Raw genomic sequence first — 11,721 nt, 5'->3', positions numbered from 1 at the left:
AGCGAAGCCTAAAGAGGCCCACACCAACACACATTATAATTAAAATGCCAAAGTAAAGATAAAGAGAGAATCTTAAAAGCAGCAAGAGAAAAGCAGTTAGTTACCTACAAGGGAGCACCCATAACACTGTCAGCAGATTTCTCAACAGAAACTTTGCAGGCCAGAAAAGAAATGCAAGAAATATTCAAAGTGATGAAAAACAAGGACCTAGAACCAAGGTTATTCTACCCAACAAGGCTATCATTTAGAATTGAAGGGCAGATAAAGAGCTTAGACAAGAAAAAGTTAAAGGAGTTCATCTGGAATAGTTCACTGTTTTCCCCGCTACCTGGTTCACTCCTATTCACCCATCACAGTTCAGCTCAGATGTCACCCTCAAGACCTTCTCTGCCTCCTGGACTATGTTAAGGTCCCTTCCATCACTCCTACAGCATATCTTTTCTCTTTCTCATTGTCAATCCCCTGAAATAATCTGTTTAGTGTCCACACTTCTTTTCATTCTCCACCAGGACTAGCTAGCATGTTACTGCTATGTGACTAGTACCTAGCATACACTACAGCACAGGAGACATTAAATATTGACTAAATAAATGATTTTGCTGAAGCATCTCCTAGGATTTCAGCTCTGCAACAAGTTAGGTCACTTGTCTGAGCATCCATTTGCTAGAGGTTACAGGTTTACAGGTTGTTTTGAGGATTAAATCAGATATATTGGCAAAGCCCTTAGCATGGTGCCTGGTGTAGAATAAGCATGTGATTCATGCATGGTTAATAATCAAGAAAGGCTATATTAGTCTATACACACCAGCAGATTTTGACACTCTCACTCTTTACCTTCTCCAACGTTGAATTTTATGTTTTTAAGCATTTTTATAAATATTATAGGCCAAAAAAATGGCCTCTCATGGTTTTAGGCCAACATGTGTTTTTAAGCCAACAGCTTTGTCAGTAAGATCACAGCACCCACTGCTCCCAGCCCACACCGCACAGAGCTCCTCTCTTCCTGTCACACCTCATTTGGGGGAGGGGTGTCTGGGAAGGGGTCTCCAATATGGGGGTGCACTATGCCAGGCCCCAGCAGCTAAATGGCATGTACTGTTCACCGCACCCTCAGTTTTGCCAGTCCTCTTGCTTGTCCTGGGAAAAGAGATGAGGCCCAGCTCCCCACCAACACAGGTGGCTGCCTCTGCCTCCACCAACCGTTTCCAAGTGACGTTGAGCCCAACAGGCCCAAGGCTTCCCCACCCCCCCACCCCCACTTCCTGTGTCGGCTCAGAACCTGCCTCCCAGCCCAGCCCTGGTGCCTGCTTCGGGTGATGGTGCGTCTCCCTCTTCCAAAGGCCCCTTCCCAGCCCAGCACTGGGAGCAGTGGCCCTGGTCCTCGTCCTCAGCGGGGGTTGTGCAAAAGGCCTTTGGTTTCTCTTCCAGAAGCACTAGGCCAGCGGGCCTGCACCATCTCCGTTCAGTGAGTGTCCAGGGGGAGGAAGATGACATCGGGGAAGCTCTGGCGCATCCTGGGGCTCTGCTTCTTATCCGGTGAGTACAATTGAATGAAAAGGGCAAGGCCCACGCCTACCGTGATGCCACCCAGAGGTGCCAGGGGCGTCAGGCACTGGAGGTGTAAGGAGCTGTGTGTGCCACGGTAGCTGGGCTGGAGGCTGACAAGGAAACGTGGCCGGGTCCTCAGAGACCCATCGGGGAACAGCCAAGGAAAGGAATGGGGTGATCATCTCTCCTAAAAGCGGGCTCTGCCTTCAAGAAGGAGCTCCTCCTGTCCCTGGACTCCCAGCCCTTGGGAGCTGATTTGAAGGCGATGAGCAGAGCCGAGGGTGCTCCTTGGTGGGGGGATGCTGGCTGGTTGAACCCCAGCTCTGTGCAGGATGTAGCCAACTTCCCACGAGACAGCAAAACACCCCATAGTTTTCAGTTCTTCTCAGTGACTCAAGAGCTTTCCATGGTGTAGTCCTTTGTGAAGCAAAGCGGAATAATGGATAAGTAACCAAGAGTGTTTTCCATCTCTATATATAAAAGTCTAAGTGACCGTTACAACTGGCCGACCAAACAACCGGTTGACTGGTCGCTTTGATGTGCACTGACCACCAGCGGGCAGACGCTTAATGCAGGAGCTGCCCCCTGGTGGTCAGTGCATTCCCACAGCCAACCTCCCGAAGTCCCTCCCCCCGCCGGCCAGGCCAAGGGATCCCACCTGTGCACAAATTCGTGCACTGGGGCTCTAGTATCTCATACAAGATACATTTCTTTAATGTTGCCATTCACTGAGTTCTAGCTACTCTGTAAAAAAAAACCTTCACATGTATTAACCAGGTTATCCTCACCTCCATTTTGGAAGGTAAACATCGCCTCCTGTTTTGGAGATGAAGAAACCAATCCTCACAGAGGTTAAAGAACTTGTTTAAAACCACACAGAGTGCTGAACTTAACCGGGAGCTGCCTCTGGCTGCAGGCTCCGCCCTTGGTGGCTGCACAGAGAGGGCGATGGCTCCGGAGGCTGGTTTCAGGGCCCTGGGAAGTGCCCCCGGGGGGGCTCCCACCTCAGCCACCTCCACGGGGTCTGCACGGCCTGCTCCTTCCCGAGTGCCTCGAATGTGCACACAGCCCAGACCTTGTTAGGCTGCAGCTTGGGCTGGGGCTCGGGATAGGGGTTGCGATTCTGCGTGTCTAACAGGTTCTCCGGCTCAGTCCACTCCTGGTCCTGGTCCCAGGGACACGTGCTGAGTGTCAGGGGCAGGAGTGGTTCCTGAGGAAGTAGCGGGCGTTTCCCTTAGAGGCCTGTAGGGTAAAGGGTGCTTTGCAGAGAGAAAAGGAGAGGGAGGGGGGGAGGGAAAGAAAGAAGGGGGAAGGGAGGGAAGGAGGAAGAGAGAGAGAGAGAGATTATCAAAGACCCACGCTCTCCTGGCCATTTGGCCCCAGGAGGCTGTGCCCACCTGCTGTGGGTGTGGGAGAGGGCAGAGGTGTGGTCTCAGCCAGTGTGGGGGCTTTGGGTTAGAGGGGCCAGGTACACAGAGACATTCAGACAAGCAAACCCAGGGCAACTGGTCAGAGTGCTGAATCCCAGTTACTGCAGAGCGAGGGCCAGGCACGGGAAGGACCAGGCTTCTGCTGCACAGGCTGCATCCGGGAGTAACCAGAGCCTCAAACATGTCCATCTCCCAAATGCAAAACCAACGGAAACACTGAGACATCGCCCAGCAGGAGCAGGAACGAGAACGCCAACGCCGCCCTCCCCAGAGCTCGTGGGCCTCCCGGGGCCAGAGACCAGTTTCCACCCTGAAGGCGTGGCTACCGGTTCTGCCGTCACCCAAAAGGCAGCCGGCCTTGTCTGCCTCCTGTTTGTCAAATACTGTGTTTTCGAGTTGAGTGCGAGGTGCTGTCTTGCTCTGCTTCACCCTGGATTGGCCAGGAGTTGGGGTACAGGAGTGACTCACCCGCAGGGTGTGGGCAGGACGATCAGGTGTTCGGAAAGGGTCAGGCAGGACAGGCGCTCTGCCTGGAACTGCAGGCACCACACGCTGACTAACTCTGTTTTCTTATTTTTTTCCAGTTGGCGCTTGGGGGCAAGAAGGTGAGATACGTGTTCTTTCCTTGTTATGAAATCCGCCCACGGTCTTCATGTGTGTGAGGGGAGCTGGCCTGGCACAGGCTTCCACCCACACGTAGCAGGGGTTGCTGCCACCTGGTCCTTTGCTTTTCCTTCCGAAGTCTGGAGAAGGTCTGGCTGTGGCCAGGGGGAGGGAGATCACAGAGACCGTAGGAACTAGTGAGTCCTGACCATTCGGAAGGAAACAAGTAGGACTATTACATCGAGCGAAAGTGCCAACCATCTAATTGCTTGCTCCCTAGTTGGTGTGAGGTGCTGAGGAGGGTATGTAATACTCTGCGTGTGCGCGCATGTGCGCGTGTGTGCACATGCTTACGCGTGGGCCTGGCCTGGGCTGCGGTCTCAGCGCTCGCAGTGCAGCCCGTGTCCCAGTGTAAGTCGGCCTCTCCAGACTGCGCCCGGCTGTGTCCAGGCGGCCACGGTGCGGCCTGCTGTGTCAGTGTCCTCGGAACTTTTCTTTTCTTTCTCTTTTTTCCATGCAGCACGCTTTAACATTCATTATTGACAAACGGGGGGTGTCGGACGCACGGATCTGTTCCAGGGTGGCTCCTCCCTTCCGCAGGCTATTGCCGTTCAGGGTTGATTTCGTTCAGATTTGGTTTCCGTTCAGCGCAGACCCCCTCGGGGCTCGCTGCCGCCGCACGCGGGCTAGGCCTGCTTCTCCCGCTTTCTCCAGGCAGATTGACAGCTAAGCTGGTGGACATTCACGGTGTACCAGGTGATGATTTGGAATAGGAATTGTGAAATGATCACTCAGAATTCATTTGTGTAAATGACCGTCAGTTGTTTAATGTAGGACGTAGGGCCCCGAACCGTTTTCACATGTAGCCCTGGGCATCTGGAGACCTCGCCCAGGGGAGCAGGATCCGACCTTCCCGTCGCTAGAAGTATTGCTAATGGTTTCTCATGCTTTCTTTTTCAGAGAATACAGAAATTGGTAAGAGGATGTTTGCTCTTTACAACCCGTTTTCAAATGTGGAACCCAATGGTCGTGGGGGACAATCGCCATAACACACACTGAGGACCAGAACTGCCAGAGGAAACGTGCGGTCCTCTCTCGGTGGGCGTGTGGGCTTGTTGCTGTCACGTGTGTCCCTGAGCATCCACTCCGGGAAGAAGATGCCTGTGGGTGAGGTCAGAGCCACCACAAGCGTTTGTGTACATCGCAGAGACGGTGTCTGAGTCACCTGGCCGGGCACAAAATAGGTGCTCAATGCATATTCTTTGAGTGAATGAGTGATCAGACACATGAACGCATCATTAATTCCCTCCCCTCAAGAACCAAATGGCCTGTGTGAGAGAGAAACGCATAGTGCGTTGTGTGCTATGAGGTGGGCAGATGCCGAGTAAAGTAAAATATAAAAAGAGGAGTGGCCAACTCTACAGAGAGTCGCTGGGGAGCGCTCCCCGTGGGGCTATTCCTGAGCTGAGTTTTAAACAATGAGCTTGCATTTTAGGGGGAAAGAGTTTATAGGCAGAGGGAGGGCTGCGCAGGACGAGCGGAGAGTCTAACTCTGAGTTAGCTGCCATATCTGAGTCCTGGCAGGACCGGCCTGCTGCGCTTCTTTAATAATTTATGAAACGTCTCCGTTCCCCGGCATCATCGTGTGTAAAATGGAAAGAATAACGTGGAAAGAAACGTGGTTTGCGGGGTTGTTGTGAGGGTTGAGGAGTAATTCTCGTAGAATATTACCTGGGCTCGGGAAGACAGTTGGTGAATTTTAGCTGTTATATGGGAAGCATGCAGCCTAATAATGGGCGCTGAAGCTTATTGAGCATGGATGTTCTGGATATTACCCTAAATATTTCACCCGTTTCCTCATCTAACATCCCTATTCTAGAGAAAACCAAGGTTAGAAAATAATAGTCCAATCACAGAGGTTAGTGTAAATGCAGGCTTAGCTGACCCTGGAGCTCCTGTTCTCCGCCGCTATGAACATGGCGTCTGGGTGCGAATAAATCTTTGTGAGCAGATCCTGCTTCTGAGCATGCACATCCAGGCCATTTTCTTTACACTTTCTTGTCCACACACCAAGCAGTGAAATGTCTACTTCCTTTTAAATCATTTTATGTATGATTTCTCTTTTATTTAACATTTCTAAAAAAGGGCAGTGCTGAAAAATTATTCCTAAATCAAAATAACACCACTGCCTATTGTCGGTATGCTCCACTCCCCATTGGCAGCAGGTGGAGAACCGTGGGGAACGGCCTGTTTGCATTCCCTGGGCCTCAGCAGAGAGCCGCTCTGTTCTCCATGGAGCAGAACCTTCCAGGGAAGGAGGGGAGAGCTCACCTTGTTCTTACGCGTCTGCTCTGTTCCACCCATTCTCGCCGTTATAACCCACCTAGTCCTCACAGGTAACTGGTGAGGTAGAGGTTTTTTAGCTCCATTTTCCAGAAAGAAACTGAGGCTTAGAGAAGTTAAAACGACTTGCCCTTGGTCACAGCCTAAGGCAGATCTGGAATTCAAACACAGGACTTCAGACTCGGCCCAGTGCCCTGTCCCCAGCAGCACCTGCAGCAAAACACACTCAACAGAGAGAGGGCTCTCTCTCTCTCTCTCTCTCTCTCTCTCTCTCTCTCTCTATCTATATATATATATATATATATATATATATATATATATATATATGATTGATGTCAGAGAAAGGGAGAGAGAGAGAAACATCAATGATGAGAGAGAATCATGAATCAGCTGCCTTCTGCATGCCCGCCACTGGGGATCTAGCGTGCAACCCAGGCATGTGCCCTGACCAGGAATTGAACCGTGACCCCCTGGTTCATAGGTCGACGCTCAACCACTGAGCCACGCCGGCCGAGCAGGCTGTCCCTTTGCACCACCCCCTCTCCTCTCTTCCAGTTGCCCTATCCAGGCTAAAGCACAGCCTAGTGCAGGCCAGGGTCCCAGCCACAAGTCTTTCAAGAAACGAGCCCTGCAGCCCCACAGCCCCGCAGCCCTGGGGGAAGTCGCCCGCTGTGGGGAATGTGCTGGATCCCCAACCCAATAGGGATTTCGGTCGTCCTCCCTCTAACAAAATAATTGGGAGTTGATAATATTCAGGAACATTTAAAATAAAGCCACTTTTTATTGGAAGAACCATTCCCTTAAAATGTATATAGTGCTTCCCATAATTTAAGGGCACACACTGGTATATCTCAATTTGATGGATCTGAGTTGTGTCTGTAAAGCTCCCCATGGACTAACTACATATAGCCCTTTAAGGCTCAGGGCACCCTGAGGATGGGCCTCTGTGGGAGTCCCTGGGGACCGTGTCCAGTCTCACTTGGAAAATGTTACCTACAACTTAAACTTAAACCAGGGTATTTCCTGACCATTCTCTCCTCTTCTCGCTTCCAGGTGACTTTTCACCTCCTATAAAAAGTAAGTGAGCCCTTCGCTGAGGTGTGCCTGGCAAGGGTGCGCGTCAGTGTGGACAGAAGGAAAGGAGTCGAATGAGAGATACTCCTGAGGCCCTTCCCACAGTATCTTCCCAACTCCTGTTTCAGAAGCACTGCAAGCAGGGACTTTCATCGTCTCTCTTTGCTTCCATTTTCTCCTTCCCAAGTCCCCATGTCCACACCTAAATGCTAAAGCCACTTTCAAAAAGTTGTCTAGTCCCTAGTCCCTGTTTTGCGGGGGGGGGGGGGGGGGGGGCGGGGGGGGAAGGGGGGGTTGGTTTTGTTGTTGTTTCGTTAATCCTCACCCAAGGATATTTTTTTTTTTCGTTGCTTTTCAGAGAGAAAAGAAAGAGGGGAGGGAGGGAGGGATGCAGGGAGAGAGAAAGAGAAACATCGATGTGAGAGAGACACATTGATCAGGTACCTCCTGCACACTCCTCAACCGGGGACAGGGAGCAAATCCAACCCTAGACCCTTCCATGTGTGGACTGACGCCCTAACCACTGAACACACTAGCCATGACTGGCCTCCCTTTGGCATAACACCGCTGTCATGGCCTTCAGCCAGCAGAGTTCCCTTTTGACAACAAAATCTAAGGCCCGAATGACAGATGACTTTCTGCATCTGGTTGGCTCTTTTGTTGCTACTTAGCATTTCCTGAAACCTTACTGGTTTCTTCTTCCGATTTCCCTTCCTTCTCTCCCGCCCCAGGATTTAAAGTCTCCATCTCCGGAACCAGGGTGGAGGTGACATGTCCTGAGGACCCTGATTCTGAACCAATAAAATGGGAAAGAAATGGTGTACCACTAAAAGATCAGCAAGAGGAACACCTATTACTAGACAATTTCTCCGAAATGGAAAACAGTGGTCATTACACCTGCTACAGAGTCAACTCGAACAATCGCAACAATCTCTACCTAAAAGCAAGAGGTAATGCAGGTCTCCAGCGCAAGCACGCCTAGACTCCTTAGGGAGGACCATTGCCAAAGGGCTGCTCCGTTCCCCTCACCCAGCTCTCAGCCCCGGCCCCTCTATGCCTCTCCCACACTCAGTACTGGGACTGCCTGGGCCTCAGGCACCCGTTTTCTGCAACTTCGATTAAACACCAAGGGGGGGGTCTGTCTAGGTAAGCTCTGTCAGCACGCCACCTACAACTTTTAGGAGACGGGAGGGGGCATTGCCTCGCGGCACTCCCAGGTGATGGCACCCAGTGTGAGCTTGCCTGATGCTTTATGCAGGTGTGCGCCCTTCCCAAGGGTTTGCAGAAGAGACGCAAAGATGCTGCAATAAAATGGCATCCACGAAGGCCTCGGAATAAACTGACAGCAGCTAACATTTACCGGTGCTTAAGTTTCAAGCACTGGACCATGGACCTGCCTGGGACTTGTTGTCAATCCTCACCCAGGATATCTTTCCAGTGATTCTTAGGGAGCGTGAAAGAGAGAGGGGGAGACAGAGAGAAACTCGAAGTGAGAGAAACACATCGATTGGTTGCCTCCTGCACGTACCCGACCAGGGCCCGGGCCCAGGGAGGAGCCTGCAACCGAGGTACCTGCCCTTGACCAGAATTGAACCCAGGACCTTTTGGTCCACAGGCAGATGCTCTATCCACTGACCCACACCGGCCAGGGCAGACTTTTTTTTTCTCATGTCATCCTCCCCAACAACCATGAGTGAAGTGTCATGTTATTCCCATATAGACGAGGGGACAGAGTCTTTGGGGGTTGAAAACACCTTCGCCGTTCTCACAGCCAGTGAGCAATGGAGCTGGGACTTGAACCAGACTGCCTGACGCCAGAGCTTCTCCCCGTAATGGCCACACTTTGTGGTGGTTCTAAGCCAGGGGTCCTCAAACTAGGGCCCGCGGGCCACATGCAAATACAAATATTGTATTTGTTCCCGTTTTGTTTGTTTTTTCACTTCAAAATAAGATCTGTGCAGTGTGCATAGGAATTTGTTCATAGTTTTTATTTAAACTGTAGTCCGGCCCTCCAGCGGTCTGAGGGACAGTGAGCTGGCCCCTGTTTAAAAGTTTGAGGACCCCTGCTCTAACCATACGGAACGGAGCTCGGCTCCAGCGGTGGCCCGCGTGCGAGGTTTGAAGGGAGAACCGCTTCGTCGGTCCCCCCCCCCCCCCCCCCCCCGTCTCCAGTGCCCTCGTGTCTTCCGTTCTCGGTGACTTCTCCCCTCCCCCGCCCGCCCGCAGTGTGTGAGAACTGCATGGAGGTGGACGTGATGGCCGTGGCTGGGATCATCGTGGCCGACATCTGTGTCACCCTGGGCTTGCTGCTGCTGGTGTATTGCTGGAGCAAGAATAGGAAGGCCAAGGCCAAGCCTATGACCAGAGGCGTAGGTGCCGGCGGCAGGCCCGGTGGTAAGAGCACGGTTGTGGGGAGGAGAGGCCGCAGAGGGGGCGTCCAGCCTGGGCAGGGTGGGCAGCAAGGCCACAGCGGCCGAGACAGCTTCTGTAGACACACACTGTGCTGCCGAGATCCTGACACAGGCTTCCACCCTCTGATCGCCCTTCTCCTTCCACCGCAGAAAAGTGCAAACAGCTCCGCACGGGCACGGGCTCCCTCCAGTGCCTGTCCAGGGTCCGGAACAATCCGACTCCACCTGTGGTGGGGGGCGGGCGGGAGACCTCGGGACACTGTTCCCACCTTTTCCTTTCCCTTCCTCCATGAGAAAGGAAATCGAGGAAGGACCCTGAGCTGAGGAAAGTCACAGACTGATTAAGAGCAGTGGGCATTCGTGATGGCTCAAAGAAAGAAAGGAGAAGAGGCGGCTGAATGGAAGAGGGAGGGGGCGAGGAGGGAACACAGGGTTTGCCATCCTCCATCTGGTCTAATTGCCTAAGATTGGCGTTCCCGCATGAAAACAGATCTTTCCCCCCACCCCACCCCCCCACAGGACAAAACAAGGAGAGGCCACCGCCAGTTCCCAATCCGGACTATGAGGTAACAAGGGATAGGGGGGGACAGGTCTCTCTAGAGGAGCGGGCACAGTGGGACTGCTCGTTGGGCCCGTCACACCTTAACGCCCTCGCGCGGCCTCCGAGACACTCACCCCCCTTTACAGGGCGGCAGGGCCCCTGGCAGGCGGCGCGGTTTCCACCCACGGAGCCGCCGGCCCTGTTCTTTTTCTTTTTTTAACGTATTTTCATGGATTTCAGAGGGAAAGGGAGAGGGAGAGAGAGAGAGACATCAGTGATGAAGAGCATCATTGACCAGCTGCCTCGTGCAGGTCCCCTGCGGGGGACTGAGCCTGCGCCCTGCGTATGTGGCCCTTGATCTAACCCGGGACCCACCATTCCGCAGGCCGAGGCTCTGTCCACGGAGTCAAACCAGCCAGGCTGGTTTCTTTCTCCATCAGCTGGGACACACCAGGGATAACACATATGTAAATTCTAGCATGATGAACCGGGGCTGGTGTTCCCCCAGCAGGCACCAGCACAGTCGTGCCAGTTGTTGAGTGACTCACATGCTTCTCTGGTACAGAGCTCCCGGCTTCCCCCGCCCGCGCACACTGCCAGGCACCCGGCCTCCGCGCCCTGTGCTGCCCCTTGACTGGACAGCGGAAGGGCTCCTGCCTGGCTAGCAGGCGGCCATCAGGGTCCTTCCGCTTGGCTGCTGTGCGTGACTCCCCACTGCTAAACACTGTTGCTGTCAGGCTTGAACACACCCAGCAAATATTTACTGGGCACCAGCCAAGCACATGGTGTTGACTTTCCCGCGACTTTATTTCATTCTGACCGAAGCTCTGGAGCGTGTGTCTTCGACTCTCATTGTTGAGATGGGGACGCTGACTCCCAGGGGAGTGACCAGAGCCAGGCTGTTGCCAGGCAATGCCAGCCGGCCTCCGGGCGCCTGGTCCAAGGTTCTTGCCTTTGCTCCGGAGCTAGATCCTCGGAGGCCCGGCTTCGTTCTGCCCTGCTGACCGCCCTCTCCGTTCCCTTCCCCCCAGCCCATCAGGAAAGGCCAGAGGGAGCTGTACTCCGGACTGAACCAGAGAAGCGTCTGACACTCCTGAGCACCGCCTCCCACGGCCAGGCCTGGCTCCTCCCCCTCCAGGCACCTGCTCCACCCTGGACCCCCCAGGAGATCTGTGCCCCTGTCCAGAGGGAACTCCCACCTGCAGCCTGGCCCCCCAACCTCTCTGCTGGAAGGAGGCCTAGGATATTGCTGCCTCGCTGTTCTTTGAAATATCATCGCTACTCACCTATCACCCTGCACGTTCGCCAGGATATTTACGTCTGCTCTTCGCCACCACTCCCTCCTCTGTCCTCTGGTGGCTGTTGCCTCGGCGCCCTCCTGCTGCTGCGTATAAGTTGCCCCCAACCTCACTGTCCCACCTGCTGTTCTGTTTGTCAGCTCTCTTTTGGGGGACCCTCTGTGCGAGTGCCCTGGGTCCGCGCTGGCAGGGGGCCCGGCCCAGAGCTTCCTCTCCCCTTCTCCACTGCCCCCGCCAGGGTCACTTCCATCCCGGTGAACAGGCTGGGCTCCTGTCGGCGGGCCGGGCGGGCGAGAGAAGCAATAAAGTGCCCTTGGCTGAAAGAATTGCTGTCCTCTTTTCTGGGAGGCCTTCGAGGCTGCCTTGTGTCCTGAAACAGCTCCGGTCCTTCTGCCTGTGACTGACCCCCACTGTGGTCCCAGCACCACTGTCTTCCCAGGGGTAGGCGTCATCTCTTTGGAGAGAGCACTAGG

General features: G+C 53.7%; 1 protein-coding gene across 2 annotated transcripts; it reads left to right on the top strand.

The window, feature by feature from the left end:
- The first annotated feature begins 1,270 nt into the window (after positions 1-1,270).
- Positions 1,271-11,571, top strand: CD3E (CD3e molecule). Of its 2 annotated transcripts, XM_036324145.1 has the most exons (9): positions 1,271-1,319; positions 1,429-1,536; positions 3,563-3,583; positions 4,542-4,556; positions 6,978-7,001; positions 7,730-7,948; positions 9,225-9,392; positions 9,929-9,975; positions 10,982-11,571. In XM_036324145.1, the coding sequence occupies exons 2-9, from the start codon at positions 1,488-1,490 to the stop codon at positions 11,036-11,038; spliced, it is 600 nt and encodes a 199-aa protein (XP_036180038.1). In that variant the 5' UTR covers positions 1,271-1,319; positions 1,429-1,487; the 3' UTR covers positions 11,039-11,571. The 2 variants fall into 2 exon arrangements, with proteins under 2 accessions (XP_036180038.1, XP_036180039.1); XM_036324146.1 differs by lacking the exon at positions 6,978-7,001.
- The last annotated feature ends 150 nt before the right edge of the window (positions 11,572-11,721 follow it).

Source organism: Myotis myotis, unplaced genomic scaffold (assembly GCF_014108235.1).
Source record: "Myotis myotis isolate mMyoMyo1 unplaced genomic scaffold, mMyoMyo1.p scaffold_m19_p_10, whole genome shotgun sequence".
NCBI classification, from domain to species: domain Eukaryota; kingdom Metazoa; phylum Chordata; class Mammalia; order Chiroptera; family Vespertilionidae; genus Myotis; species Myotis myotis.
This window is presented reverse-complemented; position numbering and strand designations above follow the sequence as displayed.

Coding starts and splice junctions, on each gene's coding strand:
- CD3E (XM_036324145.1), top strand. CDS start 1,488: ATGACATCGGGGAAGCTCTGGCGCATCCTGGGGCTCTGCTTCTTATCC. Junction 1,537..3,562: donor GGGGCTCTGCTTCTTATCCG/GTGAGTACAATT, acceptor ATTTTTTTCCAG/TTGGCGCTTGGGGGCAAGAA. Junction 7,002..7,729: donor CTTTTCACCTCCTATAAAAA/GTAAGTGAGCCC, acceptor CTCCCGCCCCAG/GATTTAAAGTCTCCATCTCC.